Below are 23,533 nucleotides of genomic sequence, written 5' to 3' on the forward strand. Positions count from 1 at the left end.
GGGTCACCCTCCATCTTCTCTCCTCTCTGGCAGGTACCTCTACCACGTTCTGACCAAGAACACCACGGTCACGGAACAGAACCGGAACCTGCTGGTGGAAACCATCCGCTCCATCACCGAGATCCTCATCTGGGGAGATCAGAATGACAGCTCCGTGTTTGAGTAAGGGTTTCCGCTGGGCTTTGTTTTGTTTTGTTTTCCCACTCGCCCTCCTTGGAAGATTTTTCTAAATGTACCCCGTGAGTCATTCCTGATGGCGTCAGGCTTTGACACCAGTCTGGTCTTGCGCAGATACCTATCTATATCTCTGTCTCTCCAAGATGTCCGTGAAACACTGGAGAAACGTAAGCCGCAAATGAGAAAGGGAAATGAGCATCTCTCGAAAGATCTGAAAATATCATGGATAATTTTCCAAGTTGCGTATGACTGCCTCACCGGAGGGGAGAACATGTCCTAGGAAGTGAGCTTCGCAGGGAATGGAGAGGGAGGGCCCTGCCGGGGGAGACGGGAAGGGCTCATGTTTAGTGCGGTAACTGTTGGGCGGCTCCATGAGATAATCTGAGCCTGCCAGCCGCCCCGGGGTGGAGGCCTTGCGGTCCTCAGCGTCCCCTCAACCTCAAGTCCTGCAGCCGGGGGGCAGGCAGGTGGCAGCTCACGCCCAGAGCCCACGGTCGGGTTTCTTCTCATGTGCCCCCTTCCTAGAGGCCCGGCTTTGGGCCAGCCTCAGTCCCCTCATCCTTAAAGGAGAGAGGATTCCTGCCTGCTGCCGGGTACAGAGGAGGCTTGTGGGGATTGTTAGCACGTGGTCATTTATAAGGATGTCCCTGTTGGACGGTTGACCAGCAGAGGCTGGAAGCCATGGACAGTTTCCCCAGGAGACCCCGTCTCAGCGTCTGAGTGCACAGGGATTCGGGTTACGACAGCCACCAAACACAGACTTTATGTTTATATGAAAATAATCTCAACTGTGAGAATCGAGGCCACTTAAAAAGCCCCCTTCGAACAAGTAAAGGGCTTCCATTTCCAGCCTGGCTTACTAGATAACCTGGGTCTCCAGATAGCCCTCTGTCATCACTAGGGTTATTTAAGATGTAAACCTGTGACGGTGGCCTTGTCCCCAGAGGGAGACGGAGTAAAGAGGGGGGCGGTGTCCGCAGCGGGGACTGGCCTCATCTCAGGATGCACGGGGTGCTGCCTGGCCGGCTGGTGCCTGTTTTCGGGACGAGAAGGACCCTTGGGTGAAAGGTCAGGGACCGCGTCCCCCTTTAGGAGCGGGTTTTCTGCACCCATCAGCTGTCTCAGAGCAGCTGCCCCCTGAATCCTCAGTGGCCCCCCAGTAGAGGGCCCAGGAGAATTTGTTTCTAACCCATTGCTTTGAGAATAACTTTAGATTTACGGAAAAGTTGCAAAGCCAGCACAGAAAGTTCCCAAACACCCCTCACCCCGCGTCCCCCACTGTTCATGTCTTATATGACTGGGGGGCACGTGTCAAACCGAGAAGCTAACCGTGGTTCGTTCCTGTTAGGTCGACCGCAGACCTGACGGATTCTGCCGGTTCTTCCATTAAGATCCTCTTTCTGTGCTAGGATCCCAGCCCAGGCTCTGAGGGTGCAGTGAAGTGTCACATCTCCACAGCCTCCTCTGGTCTCTGACTGATTTTCAGCATTCTCTTGTTCTCAGGAGAAAACCTTGATGATTTTGAGAAGGGCTGGCCATTCCTATAGAACCCCCCTCCCCCCACGTGATGTCTGTCTCATGATTAGCCTGGGGGTCGGGGGAAGAAATAACTGTAACAAAATGTCCCTCTCTGCCCCCCATACCAGCAGCTGCCCTATCCACCTGCGCTCTGGTGACGTTACCCTGATCGCTGGTTAAAGTGCTGTCTGCCAGACTTTTCTGCCGTAAAGTGACTCTTCCCTCCCATTCCCCACCCCGTCTTTGAAAGAGTCACTCAACGTGGCCCCACCTGGGGTCTGGAGTGAGGCCCCACCTTCTGGAAACGGATGAGTAGCCACATACGTTATTTGAAATCGTGCACGGAGGATTTGTCTCTTCTCCCCGTTGATTTATTCCATGAGTTACTTATTGTATTTATTTTTAAGAAACAGACTCTTTTTAAAAAATGTTTATTTTGAGAGAGTGAGAGAGGGTGAGAACGTGAGCAGGGGAAGGGCAGATAGAGGGGGAGAGAGAATCCCAAGCAGATTCTGTACTGTCAGCGCAGAGCTCAACGCGGGGCCCGATATCACAGGGATATCATGACCTGAGCCAAAGTCAAGGGCCGGATGTTTAACTGCCGGAGCCACCCAGGCACCCCAGTCCTTGGTTTAAATTTTTTTTTTTAATGTTTTATTTATTTTTGATACAGAGAGACACAGAGCATGAGAGGGGGAGAGGTAGAGAGAGAAGGAGACAGAACCGGAAGCAGGCTCCAGGCTCTGAGCTAGCTGTCAGCACAGAGCCTGACGCGGGGCTCGAACCCACAAACGTGAGATCTGACCTGAGCCGAAGCCGGAGGCTTAACCGACTGAGCCACCCAGGCACCCCCCACCCCAGTCCTTGGTTTATATCAGTATGGCTCCTGGTGTTTATTTTACACCTTGATTGTTAACAGCCCCCAGAGTGGTCGCTGGGCTTCAGTGGGCCTCTTGGGTAACACCCGGGAGTCGCTGATTTCTTCACCCTGAAGCAAAGGAAGACGAAATGGGTCAAATGATAGAAATATTCTTGGGATCGACATGATTGGCGTTTGTAGGCAGACAGGCTCCCAGGATCAGAATTAGATAAGATTTGAGGTTCATGTTTTCTCGGGTCATGTTTACCTACTTATTTACCCTTTTAAGAATTCAAGCAGTGTTTGTGCAGCACTAAGCAGGTGCCTGGCTCATGGTCCTGCCACTGTGGTGCCAACAGCCAAGGGAGGGAGACCCTCAGAACCAAGTGACAGACACTTGCACTGCAGGGACCTGTTCTGAGTGTCTCAAGTGAGAGGTCCCTGGGTCCTAGCTTGCATCCAGGGAACACATAGCTAGAAAACCCCATTTTCTTCCTTTCAAGAAAGGCATTAAGGGCTTCTGTCACTATTTCAAGACTAAAAGAGCCAACATGTACCCCAAAGTCAGTGTTCCCGGGCTCTATGCAGACAGCTGCCCTGTCCAGAATAAGAGAGGCAGAAGCTGACTCAGGGACCGACTAGGGCCTCCCTGCCACACCAGCCCCTCCAGTTGCCTCCAGTCCTTTTTCCCTGGATTTGGAAATCCGTGTTCTTTTACGAGCTAGCTTTATTTTGCCCCATCAGCGGGAATTCTGGTTGTTATTAACACTCAAAGACACGAAAGCAAAAGGTATGGAGAATTGAGTGGAGAACCTGCGCGTCGGCTTTCCAAGCCCAGGTAGATTGCTGTGTGATCACTTGGACGGTAAGGATCTTCCCCTTCTGTAGGAATGCGGGTCATGGCTTCCTGGGATCGGCTCTGCGCTCCGGTTTTGGGGAGAGCGCGTGAGCGGTCGCATTTTACACGGAGGGCGGCATCGTGGGATCGGGGAGGCGAGGCGCCGGGGCCGTGCAGGCCGTGTGGTGTGGCTGCTCCCCGGATGCCTTTGGGGGCCAAGGGCGGTCCACACCTGTGAGCGGTGCTCGTGCCCGGGGGATGACTTGTGTTCCCACGTGTGGCAAACCTCTGACCCTTTCCTGTTCTCTCCCTAGCTTCTTCCTGGAGAAGAACATGTTTGTTTTCTTCCTGAACATCCTGCGGCAGAAGTCCGGCCGCTACGTGTGCGTTCAGCTGCTGCAGACCTTGAACATCCTCTTTGAGAATATCAGTCACGAGACCTCGCTGTGTAAGGACAGTCCCTGGCCCCTGAGCTTTGGCGGTGTGTGGTTCGGCGTGGGTTTTCGTGGTTGCGTTTTGAACCTCTGGGCGCTTGGGCTGCTGTACCAAAGTGCTCCAGCCCGGGTGCCTTAGGCAGCAGAACTTCATTCTCTCCTAGTTCTGGACGTTAGAAGCCCAAGATCAAGGTGCTGTCGGGGTTAGTTTCTGGTGAGGCCTTTCTTCCTGGTTTGCAGATGGCTGTCCTCTCGTGCCATCACGTGGCCTTTCGCTGCGTGTGTGTCGTGAGTTCTGGTGTCTTTTCCTCTTTGAAGGACACCAGCTTTTGATCAAGGCCCCACTGTAGGACCTTGTTTAGCCTTAACTACCTCATTAAGTTCCTGTCCCTAAGTATAACACATTCCCTGTGGTTCCCTGTGTTAATTTGGGGGGCATGGAGTTCCCACTGTGGTTATCCCTGCGTGGCGGGGTACCGGGAAGGGCTCCCGTCGGCCCAGTGGTTCTGGGCTGGTCACAGTTTTTCCTTCTAACTTGTTGGGGCCACCGAATAACCAGGCAACAGGGACGGGCCTCTCTGGCTCGCTAACTCGTGTGTGTTTGACGAGGGGCCTTTGAGGCGCCGGTGGCCGGGTGGGCACGAGTTGCTGCCCCACACGGTGAGAGACTTTGGGCTGCCATGAAGAAGGGGTCCTTTGAGGAGAAGCCCAAACCCCCCCCCCAAAGAGTAAACAAGTTGAAGGCTGGAGGCTCTCTGTTAAAAACGATGTGCCCCAAGCAAAACCCAAAAGAATAAAAAGAATAACAAGTAATCACATGAAGATGGAAGCGGATTCCTGGAATGCCTACGACCACACTCCCGGAAGGTTCCTACTGGGGAGGTGAAAGCAGCAGCCCGGGTGAGGGAAGGCGTTGCAGGTGCTTTTAAAAAGGCGGACAGCTGAAAAGACCAGCAGCAAAGAGGAGCGCAGTGGACGGTTCCGCTGCAGGAAGCCCGGCTGTGGGCTTGCAGACCGCCCAGCCGCCCTTGAGAACCCAGACCCCACGTTACCGGTGGGGCGGCTGCAGGGCGTGGAGTGACCTAGAGCGAGGCCAGAGTGGACCAGCTCTTGGTGAATTTCCTCGTGCAGAATGTTCTGTCGGTGGAGAAGTGGGGCGTCTGCCCGGCTGTTGCCCCCAGCATCCCAGAGGACTCCGTGCCGATGGCGGTGGCTGCAGGTTTTGTTGCTTGCAGGACATTTTAAGGGAGACTGCCCCGAGAGTCAGAATTCAGATCGAATGGTCCCACTTGGCCGCCGGGCAAAGGCAGTGAGTGCGGGCTGTGTGCCTGAACCACAGGGACCCAAAACAAAGACACCCAAAGTTGTTAATTTTTGATAATGATTAGTGCTCTCATTAGTTACCACCTCATCGGTAACCATTCCTAACAGGGCCTTCCTGGCAAATCGGAGCTGGGCCCCCTGGGAGCCCTGTGTTGTAGGTGCCAGGAGGATCTGGGCCCCGTCACACGGCTCCCTGAGTGCTGTCCGTTAAAGAGCGGTTCTGTCCCTGGAGAAAACCACTGAAGAAAAGTAGAACATGTTTAAACTGGATTCTCTAAAGGAACATTTCTTTTTAATGTTTTATTTTATTTTTGAGAGAGAGTGAGCAGGGGAAGCACAGAGAGAGAGAGGGAGACACAGAATCGGAAGCAGGCTCCAGGCTCCAAGCTGGAAGCATAGAGCCCAATGAGGGGCTCGAACCCACAGACTGTGAGAGCGTGACCTGAGCCGAAGCTGGATGCTTAACTGACTGAGCCCTCCGGGTGCCCCTGTAAAGGAACATTTTTTTTTTAATGTTTTATTTATTTTTGAGACAGAGAGAGACAGAGCATGAGCAGGGAGGGGCAGAGAGAGGGAGACACAGAATCTGAAGCAGGCTCCAGGCTCTGAGCTGTCAGCACAGAGCCCGACGCGGGGCTCGAACCCACGAACCGTGAGATCATGCCCTGAGCTGAAGCTGGATGCTTAACTGACTGAGCCCTCCAGGCGCCCCTGTAAAGGAACATTTTTAACAGACATGGTTATATAGTTTTCTTGGTTCAAAACATCAATTAGTATATTAGGAATTTCTAAAAGTTGCCACCAAATCTACTGTGTTTTTAAAATATTTGATGAAAACTCGTTTGCTTTAAACAAAATAATAACCAGCTAACAGGACAGGCCCTGGAGGCCGCAGGGTGAGGGCAGCTCAGGAGCAAGCTTCCTCTCTGGCCTCCCTGAGCCCAGGCTCTTCCTCGGAAGCAGCCGCCCTGGGGGCAGGTGCTGCGGGGCGCCCTCGCATCCTTCCCAGAGAGTCCGCATCGGGAGCCCGAGCCCATTCTGCCCGAATCCAGAAGGGCTTTCAGACCAGCAGGATTAGTGCGGTGTCCGCAGCCGAGGACATTTGTCTTGGTCGTGACGGGTGAGGGGCTGGAGGTGCTGTTAGCATCTGGTGGGTGGAGTCCTGGGATGCTGCTAAACATGACCTCGACCCCCAGTAAAGGGCCGTCTGGCACTGAATGTCAGCAGAGCCCAGGGTGAGAAACCTTGGGTTAGCTTCTGCTGAACTTGACTGCTAGCTTTGTTACTGCAGGATGACCGCGGCGAGCCCCAGGCCCTGGCCGCCAGAAGTGGGGGAGAGAAGACAAGTGACCTGATGTCAGAAGAAGGCTCTGGGTCCCCAAGAAGGGTTTAGGGAAAGTTTCTTGTGGCGGGAGGGTGGTGAAGGAAGGAGACGAGGCGGGAACGGGCTGCCGCGTTGCGGCTCTCAGGAGTGGCCACTAGGTGGTGCTGCCGCCCCAGGAGCCTCCACTCAGCTCCCCATGAATGAGTGAATGGGAGTGGACAGATGCGAGTTGACTCACTCTCCCTAAGTGGTTTCCCATGTTAACAGCTTGTGTTACCCTGGGTATGAATTGTGTGTGGTTTCTGAAAACTCCGAGCGGGGAAGGCCCAGCTCGTGGGTGTCGCCCCAGACTCCGACCCACCAGGTCCCTGGGCCAGGCTCTGCCGGACTCGCCCTGGGTGTGCACCGGGGTTGAGCCCTCCTCTCCGGGCTACAGTTTCTGCCTCTGTGAAGTGGACTCGTATCTGGGGAATGGGGTGGCCTGAGGACTAAGTGTGACCATGGGTGTGCGGACCATAGTGTGGGGTCTGGCAGATGGGGGCGTCTAGGCGGGCTGGTTTTATCGTTAAATCCAGTGTTCCCTCAAATGTCTGTTCTCCGGTAGCCCTTCCGAAGCCCAGCTCGCTCCGGGACTACTGGATTGGAGGTGGGGGCTGGGGCAGAAGGGAGGGCTGGGGTTTCTGGATCACATGGCTCTCCTGAATTAGGACCAAGGAGGGCACTGTGCGGTGAGAAACGCAGGCCAAAGCCACTCTGTTCACGAGGGATTCGCTAGCGTACTTCCATGAACCCTGCCAAAGTGGCTGGCATCACTGCCTTTGACAGAACTTTGATTCGTGGGGGTGAGGAGGACATGTGACTTTTGCTTTTATTTTTATTTTCCAATTACAGAAAGAAAGTGTCCACATTATAAGACAGCACCAACAAAAATCAAACGCTGTTAGAATATAGAAAGCAAAAGTTCTGCAGAGGCTCCGCCTCCCGGGTCGGTGGACACAGCCTTCTGCCGTCCGCTTTATGTTTTCCCCACCTGCCGATTATCTCAGATGCTCCTACACCCCTGTTCACGTGTCCCCGCCTAGTTTGGTTGACTAGCGGCATCTTGCTGAGCCCCAAGTGATTGCACTTGACCGCGGGCATTTAGGTGGTTTCCGGATTTTCACTATTACCAGCAGCCATTTCACAAGTGCACCTGTTGCCCGTCGCGTTTGGGGACCTAAGTCACAGAAGGCCTGAGAGGCTGAGATTACGTATAGACTCCTGGGTTGATTAGAAAAGGCTACCACAGAAAGTCGGCCACGCGGTGACGGGGTAGCGGAAAAATCCCAGCCGAATAATAGAGGCACCGCAGCGGGGGGCCCCCGGCACCCACAGAGTCATCTTGTGGAGGCCCTGGAAAAGTCCCCGCTGGGGAGCGACTGGAGCGTGTGGCTTTTCCAGCTCAGGGACGCAGCCGACGGGCTCATGGTTGTACGTCTGCAGCTCCCGGCAGAGGCGTCTGTGGCTCTGCTGACGCGGAAGCCACCAGCCAGTGTCAGTGGGGCTCCACAGCCCATCTCGGCAGGCCCTCGTCCTGCGAGGTGGCACATCCCCCGCCATGGCCAGAATGACAGGGCTCCAGGCGTCAGCGCCACCTGGGCGGCTCGTTACCAGGGAAGGTTCTGGGGGTTAGATCGTCGGCCGTTTGAAGGATAGAGTGCTATTTGGCCACGAGGAGCAGAGGGCTGCCCTGTGACCACGCACGCAGCAGTGTGGTAACTCGGATGTGGAACGAGTGGCCGAGGCTGGACACAGGCCTGCACGTCATGTGATCCGTGGGTACGAAGTTCAAGAACAGGCGGGGGCGCCTGGGGGGCTCCGTCGGTCAAGCAGCCAACTTCGGCTCAGGGCATGGTCTCACGGTCTGTGAGTTCGAGCCCCACGTCAGGCTCTGTGCTGACAGCTCACAGCCTGAAGTCTGCTTCGGATTCCGTGTCTCCCTCTCTCTCTGCCCCTCCCCTGCTCACACTCTATCTTTTTCTTCTCTCTCAAAAATAAATAAATATTGAAAAAAAAGGATAGGTAAAACGAGTCTTTGTGATCCCAGGGACCTAGGGCTTGCTGTTGGGGAGAGGATACTGACTGGGCAGGGCTGTCAGGGAGCCTTCTGGGGAACGAGAAGTAAGCTCTGTCTGACCTTGATGGTGCTTACGTGGTGTATAGATTTGCAAAAATTTATCAAGCTGGACGTGCAAGACTTGTGAAGCATGTGTGTGTAAATAAGCACCTAGGCGTGTGAACTTTACGTCCATAGATACATACACTTCTACACAGACTAACCCGTACACTTAAAATTTGTGATCCATGAAGCCTCAATTTTGAACAGTTAAAAATTTTCGATTTTTAAAAAAAATTTGTTAAAAATTGTTGATTTAAAAAACATGCTCTTAAAATCAGTACTTAAGTCAATTAAGATACTTAGGATCCCTGACCCAGGCCCCAAGATCTGTCTCGGCAATTGTGAGAATCACGAGATCCTGAGGCCTGTTCTGGGACCACAGACTTGGGTAAAGCCGGGGACACCCAGTGTCCTTTGCGGGGGGCAGCGGCTTTCCCGGAGAGCTGGCTTCCGCCACGACCCTTCTCTGGGCCCCGTGCTCCTGGATGGCCCTTGGGGTGTGTCTGGTGATGTCCGCCTTTCTGGTAGTACTTGCTTTCTTTCTTTTTTTTAAATTTTTTAAAAATGTTTTATTTATTTTTAAGAGAGAGAGACAGAGCATGAGCAGGGGAGGGTCAGAGAGAGGGAGACACAGAATCAGAAGCGGGCTCCAAGCTCTGAGCTAGCTGTCAGCACAGAGCCTGATGTGGGGCTCAAACCCACGAACCGAACTGTGAGATCATGACCTGAGCTGAAGCCGCAGCTCATCCGACTGGGCCACCCAGGCGCCCCCTGGTAGTACTTTCATTGGTTTGCGCTGAGTACCTCTTTGGCATCGAATAGTGGTTTGTTTATTTATTTATTTTTAATTTTTTCTTTAATGATTTTTATTTATTTTTGAGAGACAGAGAGAAACAGCGCGATCAGGGGAGGGTCAGAGAGAGAGAGGGAGACACAGAATCTGAAGCAGGCTCCAGGCTCTGAGCTGTCAGCACAGAGCCCAACATGGGGCTCGAACCCACGGACTGTGAGATCATGACCTGAGCTGAAGGCGGATGCTTAGCTGACTGAGCCATCCAGGTGCCCCTATTTATTTTTTTTAAGCTTAGTTTTTTGAGGAAGAGCGAGAACATAAGCAGGAAGGGGCAGAGAGAAGGGACAGAGGATCCGAAGCAGACTCTGTACTGACAGCAGAGAGCCCGACGTGGGGCCCAAACTCACAGACCCTGAGATCATGCCCTGAGCTGAAGTTGGACACTCCCCAGACCGAGCCACCCAGGCGCCCCCGCGGTTTATTTCCTGTCTTCCCCGAGAATGCCCGTGTTCCGGCCTGGTGGCTGGAGGCACCACACGATGGCACTTGGTGGAAAGTGTCCGTGGCCGTCACTGCTTGCTTTGTGCCCCTTGCTGCCCTCTGTCCTTCACCTCCTTTCGTCCTCACAGCAGCCCCCTGAGGAAGGCACCCCTGTTCTCAGACAAGGAGACAGGGGAGGGCAGAGGCGAAGTGGCTTTCCCGGGGTCACCCAGCTGGGAGGTGGCAGGAGCAGAGTGGATCCAAGTCCCCTTTGGACGCAGTGCCTGTGAAGCGTGAGCACAACAGGAAGCCGGGCAGGGCTCCTAAACGCTGAGTGTGCCGGGTCCACCCCACGGATCCCAGTGGGTGGCGGGGGACAGCTCCAGGTGACGCTGGGCCTCGGGTCCGGGGACCGGACTTCGAGTCGCAAGGCTCCAAACCGCCCGGCCCCACTCTCTCACCACTTCTGCCTCTAGGTGCAGAGGTTGGTCCAGTTCTGCCTTTAACCGTCTGGGGGTGGGTCAGAGCTCACAGGCTGGCAGTCCAGAGGACGGACGGGGGGCAGCGCCTGCCTTGCAGGGTGGCCGGTGAGGGTTCAGAGACCCACTTGGGAAGGACGCAGTGCCAGGACGGCAGCTGCAGGCCCGCAGGCGGGGGCTGGCCTCCGGGCCTGGTGCCCACAGCTCAGCTTTAGGAACCAGTCGACCCAGGGGCCCACGCGTCAGAATTGGGAGATGCAGCCTTCTTACCTGTTTTCCAGTCCCGCGAACCATTGGAGGCTCTTGCCGCACTGGGCCTGTGTTTTTGCAGGGATGGGGGCTTGGGGGGGTAGCCTTTTCCAGTTGGCCCCAGAGCCTCAGGCCCTCAGGCACCCAGATTTCATCACTGGCCCCCCATTAGTGCATGCTTATTAACACAGGCTTTGACATAGGACCTGCCTGAAATCCCATCTCTGTGACCAGCTGTCTCTGTGACCTCTGGGAAGTTACTCAACCTCTCTGAGCTACTTTACTCTTCTCCAACATGGGGAGAACCAGACCCGCTCTGCAGGATGGGCGTGAGGATGATGGGAAGCACTCAGCCTGGTGCTGCCCCCCCTGCCCCCCGGGAGATTTCGAATCAAGTAGCTTTTATGAATCATGTTGCTCTATAGGGAGAAAAAGTGTAGCTCTTTGTAGCATTCAGGGCTGACCGGATGACTCCTGATGGCAGAATGGAACAGCTTTTAATAAAACACGGTGGTTTTTACCCTTACCCGTGGGTGGCTTGTGAAAATGCCCACCTTCAGCTCAGTGATGAACTTTGCCGGCAACAAAAACCGTTCAGACGTTTTTTCTATTGGGTGTAGGAGGCAGGGGTGGCCCGGGCCCTTCTCTCCCTCATGCTCTTGAACGTCCCTGGGGCCGTGCATAGGGGCTGGGTGACTGTTTTGCTGGTCAGGAGGTCAAGCCGCCCCCTGTTGGCTTGTGAAGCCCCGGTGACCCAGAATCCTGAGGGGTTCGGGTACATTCACAGAGTCATCTGCTCCCTGACTTTGTCTGCTTGACTTTCCTCTGGCGTAAATTAACCTGTCTTCCTTTTTCCCTTTGTCTCCCCTAGACTATTTGCTCTCTAACAACTACGTAAATTCTATTATTGTCCATAAGTTTGACTTTTCCGATGAGGAGATTATGGCATATTATATATCGTTCCTGAAAACACTTTCGCTAAAACTCAACAACCACACCGTCCACTTCTTTTACAACGAGGTGAGTAAAACTGCCACCGGGGTGCGCTTGGGTGGAAAGCCGGCCGGCCGGCCTGAGCGGCACCTTCGGTCCGGGTGGCCTCGTGCCCGTGTACAGAGCACCTGGGCGCTCCCGCTCCCTGATTCCTCGTAGCAGCGCGGCTTGATCTTGACATGCTAAAAAAACATTTTTTTTAAAATTTAAAACCCACCACTTTTTTTTTTTTAATTTTTAATGTTTATTTTGGGGGGGGGAAGAGACAGAGTATGAATGGGAGAGGGACAGAGAGCAAGAGGGAGACACAGAATCCATGAAGCAGGCTCCAGGCTCCGAGCTGTCAGCACAGAGCCCGATGTGGGGCTCGAACTCATGAACTGCGAGATCATGACCTGAGCGGAAGTCTGCTGCTTAACCGACTGAGCCCCCCGGGTACCCCGTCACCTCTGTTTTGAGTGTAAAATTCAGTTTGTGCTGCTGGGAACCTTGCATTCTTGGCAGGGAGAGGTGCCCGATACTGAACTTGGGATCGAAATGCAGTCAGACCCAGCTTTGCCACTTGCCTGCTGTGTGACCTTAGAGAAGTCTCAGTCTTCTGAGCCTCAGTTTTTTCATCTGAGAAAGGGGATGATGACTTACACCTGAAGGGTTTTCCAGGGATCGAGTGAAGCATGACAATGTCTTCTAGGCCCCTAGCATGCGCCTGCTCCGTAACATCATGGCCACTGCCGTTCTTCACAAGCCAACGTCCCTGGTGTTCCTTGGGAGAATGACTGGCAGTTTCAGTAAATACATGGCTGCCATTTTCTTGGTGAAAAGGTGCTTGGTAAGGTCAGTTCATCTCACACCAGAAGGTCCGGATGCTGGCTGTCCTGGGGCCAGTCCGTCTTGTGGCCGCTTTATGGAGGACTCGGGCTTTGTCCTCTTCCCGCTCTCGTGAGCACACGGTTGGCATCCAACCTCAGACTCCACCCTCATGGTCTCAGGATGGCTGCAGCGGCTCCAAACATCACATACTCATATGTTGCCGCAAAGCCCGAAGAGATCACTTCCCCTCTTGTGTTCCTTTCTAACTTCCAAATGCTTCTTTCCCGGAAGACACTCCCCTCCCCCCACCCAGCAGACTTCCTCTTGAGTCTTCCTGGTCAGAATCGGGTCAGGTCACAGTTCTCTCGCAGTGCGTCTTTGGGAGCAGCTGGCAGGGCCGCCCTGGCTTGGTCATTCACGAAGGCTGGATGGGGTTGGGGGATCTGCTTCGAGGCTGCCTCACCCACGTGGCTGGCCCGTCAGTGCCGGCTGTGGGCGGGAGGCCTCCCTTCCACGGGCCTCTCTGGCGGCTGCCGGCGTGAGCTCATGGCACAGCAGCTGGTCTTCCCCAGGAGTCCAAGACGACCCGTAATGCCTTTTATGACCCAGCCTCGGAGCCCACCTTCCATCCTTTCTGCCGTCCCGTTGAGGCCGCGCAGGCCAGGCATGAGTCCATGGGGGAGACGGTGTCAGTGTGTGAACACAGGAGGTGATGGGCGTTGGACCATCCTGGAGGCGGGCTGCCCCACAGCCGCGGGCTGTTTGCACAGGAGTCTTTTGTTTTTTGTTTTGTTTTGTTTATTTACTTTGAGAGAGAGGGGGGAGCATGGGAGGGACAGAGAGAGGGAGCGAGAGAATTCTATTCAGGCTCCGTGCTGTCAGCACAGAGCACGACATGGGGCTCGAACCCACGAAATGCGAGATGGTGACCTGAGCCTAAACCACAAGTTGGACACTTAACAGACTGAGCCCCAGGCGCCCGGATGGCAGGTGTCTCCTGATGGGCACTTGCTGCCCGGCTCTGTCCGCAGTCACAGCGTACTCGCTGATGCACCTTCTGAGTCTGCGCAAAATCCACCCAGCTGTCCCCACCGGACGCGGCAACAGCCCAGACCCTGACTTTCCTCCTCTAGATGCGTAGCGGGGAAGGATTGGCATCAAAGGGAAGAAATACTATCTATCAGCCACAGAATGTGTGGCAGTTTGAAAAACCAACATGGTGTGGCCCTGTATCTGGCAGATAGTAGGTGCTCATTAATCGTGTCAAGAGACGCGTAGACGAAATTTGTGTTGTCCCGGCAGCTCTCCCAGGTGGATGAAAATCCACCCATGAACTTGAGACCAGAGAGAGGGTACCTCTACGCAGGTGCAGCTGCCTTCAGTCCACCAGGGTGGGAGGGCAGGACTTTGGGATGCTTCTGGAAGAACTTCCTTCTGGTCCCCAGAGGAGCAGCCGGGGCCTTATTTTTGAGGTGGGCTCTGTTCCCTCTTGTACGTGGGCCAGTGCTCTAGCCACCACTTGCCGCCTGTGCACTTGGAGTGCTCAGAGTGGCATCGTCCTCCCCTGACAGTTGTCACGTTGCTGTGGGCTGGCTCTTCTTCCCCACGCACGACCCACTGGGGCCTTCGGCACGGCTCTGGAGCTGTGGGGGGAGGACCGGCCAGAGGAAGGGAGCAGAGCCCACCCAGCCGTGGAGGTCCAGGCTTCTGAACGGTTTCAGTTCCTTCCCATGATCCCTTTCTCGTGCCAATAGATTCCCGGGCCCCTCATTCTCCTGGAGACCGTGTGTCCTCCGAATATCTCCAAATGGAGAAATGTGTCCTAGCCAGAAGAGATTCTGGGTGTTAGGAAAACTTTACCCTTTACTTTTATTCGTGGAAGTGGCATCCAATGGCAGCATCCAGCCAGATGGCTCAGTGCTTGTGAGGTAGCAAGTCCTGTGGTCGGCGCTGGTCCTGCGATCCCCGCGTTGAATTCCAGTGGACGCGCAGCGCGGATTATTCTCCCCATTTTAGAGATGAGGAAACAGAGGCTTAGAAACATTACAGCACACAGCTGCGAAGTGGAAGAACAGATCACAAGCCCCAGTCAGCACTGTTGGGACCCCCGCCCCTTGCTTTTTTTTAATTTCTTCTGGGACGGTCTCGCCTCCCCATCCCTTCCCACAGTCCCCCCTGGGAACGCACCATTGGCTTAGGTTCACGGGGGTCATCGTTTTTCAGTCTCTTCCTGGAGTCACGGGATCCGGAAAGCTGGGCGGGGGCAGGCCTGCCCTACGGTCTGTGACCCGTCCTTGGTACTTCTTGTGTTTCAGCACACTAATGACTTTGCCCTGTACACAGAAGCCATCAAGTTTTTCAACCACCCCGAGAGCATGGTTAGAATTGCCGTGAGGACCATAACTCTGAACGTCTACAAAGGTAGGCTTTCTCAGCAGCTCACGCCTTTGTCGGACTCATGAGTCTGCGTGTCACTTTGTCTGGTGGGCCCGGGACGCTCCGTCAGCACGGCCGGGGCTGCATGTCTCACGCAGGGCTCGCGGTCCTTGAACATTGAACTGCCCCTTCGTGAAGTCGGTGCCACCCTCTTGGTGCTCGCTCGCGTCTGCATGTTGAAGTCTCAGAGCAGAGACACGGTCCTAGTGACGTCCTAAGAAAGGCACGGCGGGGCTCTGAGCAGCCACGTTATATTTACATGTTGGCGTTCCCGGCTGTAAGATAGGTTTCCATACAGCCCTGGGGTGGGCGGGGAAGTTATCTTTAAATAGAATTTAAATGAAGCATTTCAGGTCACCGACAGCAGGGGGCAGTGTTGTATTCTCCACCGACTGCGAAGCCCAACAAATTCTTTCTCTCTAGACGTGCTTGATGCCCAGAACACCCCCTCCAGAGAAGGCCTTTGTGCCGGTTCCTGCCCGCATCGCCGCCAAGGCTGGCTGGGCACAAGTTTCCTGGCCTGGCACTGCCCTTGGGGGGCACGCCTTCCCTGCCCGACCCTGGGGTTATTTCCCCGGTAGTCAGCACACTGGAGCTGGCACTCCCATGTCCTCAAGGAATAAAGGGCTTTGACCTTCATGAGTGCGAGTCATGATGTTATTACTTGAGATGGCCCCTCACTGGGGGCGGGGAAAGGTCTCAGGGACGCACTCCAGCCTAGTTCTAGGATCGAGCTAGGTTGGAGAGTGTCTTTAAGAGACCGGTGGGGGCCCACCCGGGGTTGCAAACTGAGGGCCTGAGAGCCGGACCGAGCCCCCAGACGTGTTTTGATTGGCTTAGGTGTTCCTTGAAAAGGTGTTTCGTTGCCGGTGTTAAACACCTGGAGACCTTGGGTAACTGCCTGCATTTCTGACTTGACAGTAGACACTTGGCCGTTCTGGGCCCACGGTCCTGTCGCACAGCCATGAGCGGTGCTGGGAGCCTCGTGCTCCCCGGTTCACACGCTGGGCACCCCCGGCCTCACTCACTGAGTCCCGGCCCCCCAGCAGGCCTCTGAGTTTGCGCTGCTGTCGGGCCCCGCTTCGGCCCCCCTGCTCGCTCTCCTCTTCCGCTCTCTTCCTGCCTGCATCCTGAGACACCCCTGCCCTCGCTCGCTGATCTCTGAGCACTGTCTCACACCCGGTTCCTAACCCTGTTAACCGTTGTCTGTTTTTTGCCTTTCCTTCAATGACGATTCCTGTGTTCCTTATTCCAGTGTCATGTAAGTTCTTAACTTCTGGTTTTCTGCTTTCTTAACTTATCCTTACTTGTAAATGCGTGAAACGTGCCCGAGAATGGCACAGTTTCCACTGTAGTCGAGCTAAGTGCATTGCTGAGAAAGTAGGCTTTCTAATTGCACTTTTGAGGGGTTGGCCCAATTAATGAACTGTATTAATTATACAAACAGTGTAGAAACTGCCTTGATGTGTATGGCTTCATGAGTGAATAAGATAACCATTTCCATGTATTCCCAGGAAAGACAGAAGAGGTTCAGATTATAGCAGAGAGCGTTTTCATTGTGGTTTTCTTTTTTTCTTTCTTTTCTTTTTTTTTTTTTTTTTAATTTCCCCAAGTTAGTTTTGGGAGCTTGACTTTTATTTCTTCCTTGTTGTTTTGTGAATTTTCTCAGTGGATAACCAGGCCATGCTGCACTACATCAGAGATAAGACTGCCGTTCCTTACTTCTCCAATCTGGTCTGGTTCATCGGGAGTCACGTGATAGAACTCGACAACTGTGTGCAGACGGATGAGGAGTGAGTGACCGTGGCCGCCTGGGGGCTCCTCCAGCAGACAGCGTGGTGGTGGGCGGGGGGCTTTATGCTCCTTGAGGAGAAGGGCACGCTAGAGTGAAGTTCCCCACCCGGGCGCGGGCAGAACGTGACCGGCCACGCTCTGAAAGGTTCCTGCTGGCTGTTCACCGCTCCTAGCAGTGCGGAGCGGGAAAGAGCTCGCTTACCTCCCTGCGGGGATTCGGACCAGTAGGCCCAGCACACCCCGTGATGGGGTGCTGGGCAGCTGGCAGAACGAGTACGTAATTCATCCCCTGGGGAGCGAATAAGCACAACGTGCTGCTTGTGGACAGCAGCGTCGTGCTCGGGAGTCAAAAGGGACGAAGTGCTGGCGCGGGCCGTGCAGTGGTTGGACCTTCGGAGCATGCGGCTCAGTGACAGAGGCCACATGCAAAGGACTGTGTTTTATGTGGCCCTGTTTTGTTTTTTTATGTTTATTAAAAATTTTTTTAACATTTCTTTTTGAGAGAGAGAGAGCACTAGTGGGGTTGCGGCAGAGAGAGAGAGGGAGACACAGAATTGGAAGCAGGCTCTGGGCTCTGAGCTGTCAGCACAGAGCCCGACGCGGGGCTCGAACTCACAGACCATGAGATCATGCCCTGAGCTGAAGGCAGATGCTTACCCGACTGAGCCCCCCGGGTGCCCCATATTTTATTTTATTTTGAGAGAGAGTGAGAGAGAACGAGCGCACATGCACATCAGGAAGGGGTAGAGAGAAAAGCAGGCTCTGCACTCAGCATGGGGCCCGAGACGGGGCTTAATCTCATGACCCTGAGATTGTGACTTGAGCCAGAAGCAAGAGTTGGATGCTAGCTGACTGAGCCACCCACCCAGGCACCGCATGTGACCGCATTTATATGAAATGCCCAGGACAGGCAAATCTGTAGAGACAGAATAAACCAGTGGATTCCCAGGCTGGAGGAGGCACCTGGGGAGGGGAAATGGGAGTATTGGGCTGTTTTGGGAGAAGGGGTTAAAAATGCTCTAGAGTGGAGTGTGAGGATGGTTGGACAGCTGTGTGAATGGTATGCCAATGGTATGCTCAGTAAGTCTGTTAAAACACAACAACGGGCACCTGGGTGGCTCAGTCGGTTAAACACTGGACTTCGTTAAACACCCGACTTCGGCTCAGGTCATGATTTTGCGGTTCATCAGTTCAAGCCCCACGTCAGGCTCTGTACTCACAGTGTAGAGCCTGGAGGCTGCTTCCAATTCTGTGTCTCCCTCTCTCTCTGTTCCTCCCTTGTCTTCTCTCTCTCTCTTTCAAGAGTTTAAAATTAAACAGGAGTAACAGTAAACAGATTAAGGGGGCGATTGGGGCCCCAGAGTGATGGGTACCAGTTCCAGAGCAGGGCTTCTCGGTTTCAGTGCCCCGTTGACCTTCGGGACTGGGCACTTCTGTATTGTGGGGGGTCGTCCTGCACACCGTCGGACACTTAGCAGCATCCCTAGCCTCTGCCCGCCAGATGCCGGGAGCACCCGTTTTCCAGCTGTTTGAGCCAAAAACGTCTCTGGACATTGCCAGATGTCTCCTTTAAGGCAGAATCACCATGAGTGGGGAAGCCCCGGAGTGACAGCTTCGCAGAGGGACCTGGTGACAGGCACACCCAGGCAGGCTCAGGACGTTAGAGGGATCCAGGAAGGAGGTCTCCTGGCGGAGGGGTCTAGAGCCATAGCAGAGTAGTTCCCAGGTGGGGAAAGAAGTGGCAATGTGACCGGGCGTCTGGGAAAACCAGGACCCGTACAGAGATGAATAATTACGGATGTGAACGAAACATAACGTGGCACTTGATTCCAGAAAAGACACAAAGTTATTCCAGGCAGGAAGTGGCCTCCCCGTCCCCTGCCTGGCTTTCCAGTGAATGGTGGTGATGATGTCACCACCAGTTGTTGATGCCTGTGGGGGGGTGGGGGGAGGAGGGCACAAACAGGGCTCCGTCCTAACCGGAGGCCACCACACGGTATTGAAGATGGCTCAGCTTCGAAATAGAAGACCTTGCAGATGGTGGGGGGCGGGGGGACTGTCCACGGAAACGGCTCGCTGGAGATCAGGGAGGGGTCAGGGAGGCTGGGCCAGAGTGGCCGTCTCTGACTATCAGCTCATCAGTACCAGTGAACTTTCATTTTTATTTTATTTTATTTTATTTTATTTTTTGAGAGAGAGAGTGGGTGCAAGTGAGCGAGGGGTAGAGACAGAGTCCCATGAGGGGCAGAGAGGCAGGGAGGGAGAGGGAGCGAGAAGCGGGGCTCCAGCTCACCCGATGTGGGGCCCCAACTCACGAGCCGTGTGATCATGACCCGAGCTGAAGTCATCGACCGAGCCAGCCGGGCTGTCTGTCCCAATACCACTGAACTTTTAACCCATCTGCATGTATTTTGTACAGTAAAGGTTTAAGACGTGAAGTACATCAACGGTCTTGCTTCCCACGGCATCTTATTAAATGGGGGACATTTGCAAAACATTCTAAGTATTCTAGGTCTCAGCTGGGTGGTGGGCTCATAGGTACTTACCGTTTTCAGAGGCTTTACAAGGCATATTTGCTATAAATATTCATGCAGTATCTTATTGAAGTATAATATGGAATAATTATCAAAAGTTATATAGAATCAATTGATCCTATTATTTAAAAAAATTTATGTTTATTATTTTTTTTTTGAGAGACAGAGACAGCACGAACAGGGGAGGCTCAGAGAGAGAGGGAGACACAGAATCTGAGGCAGACTCCAGGCTCTGAGCTGTCAGCACAGAGCCTGACATGGGGCTCGAAGCCACGAGCCGTGAGATTCTGACCTGAGCCGAAGCCACTAAATGCCTAACAGATTGAGCCACCCAGGCACCCCACTTTTGTTTTTTTAAAGCATGTATACACCCTGATGGATAGATATAGCCTTTTAGATATGACAGTAGGGAGGCCTAGACATGTGGAAACCCAGACTGTGGGGTCACCAGTCCCCAAGTGTTCTCTGTGAGTGGAGGGAGTCCAGGAGGCCTTCACGTCTTTTTGCTTCTATTTTCTTCTTTCATTTCTGGTCTCCTGAAATGACCTTCTATCCCTTGAGTAATGATCATGGCAAATAAAATGTCTCACCCCAGCTACATTGCCCTCTGCACCTGACCCCACCTTGGGGGGAGTGAAAGTGTGCCCGCTGGCCGTTGGAGGGGTCTGGCTTTGGCAGGTGTGAGACTGACGACCCGCAGGTCTGAGCAGTGTGCTTGTCGCTCTGCTGGAAGGGGACGGAGATGCCTCTGGGGACCGGGGGCTGGAGTGCCACCTCCCTGGGCTGTCCCCATGTGTCGTCAGGGCCAGGGGGCCGGGGGTGGCTGTTGAGGCCTGCTTCTCTCTGTGGAAGCCCCGGGAGCATTTTCGTTTTCGAGGATGGGAGGCCTTTTTTCGGGGACAGGGGATCTTGCCACACTGGGTGGGGGCTGCTCTGTGGAACGGCTTGCCAAGGGAGCTGGGTTTTGCTGTATCTCCCCGTTTTGTTTTGGGTGGCGTTGGTGGGTGAGGCCCCCGGAGAGTGGGGGGATCCCAGGAGTCCCCTAAAAATGACTGCGGTGTCCCTGCCCCTTTCCCTTGGAGCCCGCCGCTGGGGGAGCTGCCAGAGTGGTCCTCAGGCCCTTGTCTGTCGCATGAATATTCGTGTGTGGATGAAGCCCTCCCGTGGCCTCCAAGGGCTCCGTGCTTCGGCTCCGGGCTCAGGCCATCACTTTCCCCGGCAGGCACCGGAACCGGGGCAAACTGAGCGACCTGGTGGCCGAGCACCTGGACCACCTGCACTACCTCAATGACATCCTGATCATCCACTGCGAGTTCCTCAACGACGTGCTCACCGACCACCTGCTCAACAGGCTCTTCTTGCCCCTCTACGTGTACTCGCTGGAGAACCAGGACAAGGTGGGTCTGGTCCCCGCCCTCTGCAGAAGGGGGAGGAACACGGTCGCCTTGAGTACGACCCAGCTTTGCCAGCCACCACGGCTCTGAGCCTGAGAGAGACTCCTTTCCACACACGCTGGTTTTCTTTACCTCTCCTTTGATTTCCTGGGGGGGCAGGAGTGTGCTGTGGGGTTGGCTGTAAAAGTGAATGAGAAGAGAACACTGACATCAGAAGGAAACAGGAAACCTCTGCGAATTTAGGTCTTTTGATGTGTGTTCATCCTTCTCTTGGGTGACCCCATGCCTGGACACTTTTTCTGACAGTCGCCAGAGCTCACGGACCCGCAGAAGGGCCAGGCGGCCACTGCACTTGCACACACCGGGTGGGAGGCGATGGGGCGCACGGAGGGAGAGGTCCCGGGGCAGGGGCTGCCCGCAGTTCGGCTCCCAGGCCCCCGCGGGTGTTGAGACGCACGTCCTCCGGGGCCCTGGCTCCGTCTCAGGGACCCTGGCTCAGTGGGTCTGCAGCAGGCCGGGAGCATGCGTCTGTAACCTGTGTCCCTGGGGACTCACAGCTGGTGCCTCTCAGGTCCCACCACGAGGAGTTGAGCCCCGTCCATCCCGGGGTTGAGCACTGAGGCCTCAGCGGAAGGCAGGACGGAGCCAGTTGGCTCCTTTGCGGGGACTCCAGCCTCTGCACATGGGCCTCAAGCGGTTGGAGCTTTCTTTTTGGAGATGGACCATGGAGATTCTCGCCAGAAACAAATAAAAAAAAAAAGGTTGCAGCCCGAACCAGATCTTTCAGAGGCAGCTCTGGGAGGCAGAGAGGAAGCATGGCACTTGGAGTTTTCAGAGCTGGGTTCCAATCCTGCTTCTTCCCTTCCCTCCCTCCATGACCTCGGACGGGGCAGCTCACTTGCCCCCACACACACCCTGAGTGAAACGAGGGCCCTGAAGTTCCTCACAGGGCTGACTCGGAATAGAGCCCGTGCAAGTTCAGTTATAAATGAGGGGTTTTCCGCAGCTGGGGCACCCAGCCCCTCCTTGCCCCATCTCGAAAGCTCTTACTGAGGACAGGCTTCCAGGGGCCCCTCCTGCCAGGCGGCGGGCTCTGTGCCCCAGCCGGATGAAATTAACTTCCTGGTAATTTAGGAGCCGCTTTTTCTCTGGGACCCAGCCTCTAATCCGTGCCTAATGGTGAAGGACGGCTCAGGTAGAAAAATAGAGGCCTTGAGAACAGTCTTGGATGGGATTAGGTTTCGAGTTTATTTTGCAGAGTGGACTTTTGACGCTTACCGGGAAAGAACCGTCTTAGGGTCACAGAGGAAGTGGGGGGACAGGGCACCTCTCCTTCAGACAGATGGCTTTTGGCTTCATGTCTTTTTGTGCTGCTCACATGCCTGACCAGGACGCCTCTCTCTCTCCCTCTTTCCCCCTGACCTTCCCTAGGGAGGAGAGCGCCCGAAAATCAGCCTGCCGGTTTCTCTCTATCTCCTGTCGCAGGTACGTGTCATCGTTTGTGTTCCCAGCCACGTTCGGGGGTCCTTTGGAGGACCGGGCCACATCACCCTGTCTTCTCTCTGTGTCCCCCGTCCTGAAATAAAACAATACAAGGAAAGGGGGTTTCTATTTTCCGGACACTGAGTGGAGGTGCTGGTATTTTCTTTGTGGGAATGGGTGGAAATTTAAAGAAAAATGAAAAGTCAATCAAACCCGGCCCTTGTGTACTTGGTTTTTGCCGTGGGGACTGAGGTCTTCAAACAAACAAGGAGCGTCCTGAATCCTCTGGAGATGGGGGCAGCGTGGGTCTTGAGGCGTTTTGAAATGAACCTCCAACTGCAAGACCCAGTGTGTCTGTCTCTGCAGCAACCTCGCTGAACAAATGTCCACTAATGAGCCTGTTTTCAAAGACTTGTGTCGCAGTTGGTGCTCCCAGATTACCTTCTGGAAGGTATCTCTTAGCGGCCTCGGTTCCCAGATTTGTGTCTTGAGCCAATTTGCCTGCCTCCCCCTCCTTACACAAGTGTGTTTCCTTCTCGTAATTATGTAATATTTACAAGAAGGGAAAAACTCCATGGTGACCCAGTTACATAACTTTAAAAATATTTTTATTACAAGCAGTCCAGACTTTGAGGCCATCTCATTAGACTGTCAGGCAGTCAAAACGTTTGACCAGAGCTCTGTTCCCACTTCTGCAGTGGCTCAGGTATTTATTTGCTTTGCTGTGAGAAGGTCCCTCCAACTTGGTCCCTGGGCCATTTGGAGATGAAGGTGGGCTGAGAAGAGAGAGAGAGAGAGAGATGCAGTCCCCGCCTCCCCGTGGAGGCTATGCCAGTCGGGGTCGGCGCGTGGCCTGCGCCTTTCTTCCTCTCCGGGTCTCGTCCTGGGGGCTCTGGGCTCTGGCCCTGTGCTGCTGCTCCTCCTTCTGAACGCCCCTCTGTGCAGCGCAGCTCCCTGCAGACCCCGGCCCCTCCTGGCACCTCCCTCCGCCACCTCGTTACACGTCTGCCCACATTTCCCACCTGGGGTCCTGGGCGTCTGGCTGGCCCTGAGCAGCGAGAAGTTCTGTCACAGGAGGGCCCCGGAAAGCACTCCCAGGGCCCCCCAGCTGTGGGAGCATTGCGCGGGCCAGGTCCCTCTGAGGAGCATGGGGTCGGGGCACACCCCTTCTTGGAGCACCCCTTGCCTCCCCTTCTCCGGGAAGCACTCGGTGCTGCAGCGCCACGTTGTGTGTGCAGCTCCCTGGAAGCAGGCTGGGAAGCTGGCGCTCCTCAGCCACGCACTGGGGCCGCTGCTCCCACTTCTTCCGTTCGCTTCTTCACGTTGTCGCCTCCAGTCGGGTAAATCCCATGTCCCGGATCCCTACGTCAGAGCATCCTTAGCCATGATTTGACAAGCACAGCTGTGAAACCAAGAAAATTCCGACGTTAATTTAGTGCAGCCAGGAGCCCTGTCCTC

General features: G+C 54.7%; 1 protein-coding gene and 1 long non-coding RNA gene across 5 annotated transcripts in view; one reads left to right on the plus strand and one right to left on the minus strand.

Moving 5' to 3' along the window:
- Positions 1-23,533, plus strand: part of CLEC16A (C-type lectin domain containing 16A) — a 187,364-nt gene that overhangs the window by 10,459 nt on the left and 153,372 nt on the right. For 2 of the 3 annotated variants that reach the window (XM_029950045.1, XM_029950047.1), the window contains exons 2-8: positions 34-162; positions 3,707-3,840; positions 11,504-11,652; positions 14,751-14,856; positions 16,541-16,664; positions 20,422-20,596; positions 22,025-22,078. In XM_029950045.1, the coding sequence (XP_029805905.1) occupies positions 34-162; positions 3,707-3,840; positions 11,504-11,652; positions 14,751-14,856; positions 16,541-16,664; positions 20,422-20,596; positions 22,025-22,078 (871 nt within the window). Of the gene's footprint in view, positions 1-33; positions 163-3,706; positions 3,841-11,503; positions 11,653-14,750; positions 14,857-16,126; positions 16,133-16,540; positions 16,665-20,421; positions 20,597-22,024; positions 22,079-23,533 lie in introns of all 3 variants that reach the window. The other variant, XM_029950046.1, reaches the window with a different exon arrangement.
- LOC115300347 overlaps positions 21,821-23,533 on the minus strand; it is a 5,832-nt gene continuing 4,119 nt past the window's right edge. For both annotated transcript variants that reach the window (XR_003912608.1, XR_003912609.1), the window contains exon 2: positions 21,821-23,477. This is a non-coding gene — a long non-coding RNA (uncharacterized LOC115300347). The remainder of the gene's footprint in view (positions 23,478-23,533) is intronic.

Source organism: Suricata suricatta, chromosome 8 (assembly GCF_006229205.1).
Source record: "Suricata suricatta isolate VVHF042 chromosome 8, meerkat_22Aug2017_6uvM2_HiC, whole genome shotgun sequence".
NCBI lineage: Eukaryota > Metazoa > Chordata > Mammalia > Carnivora > Herpestidae > Suricata > Suricata suricatta.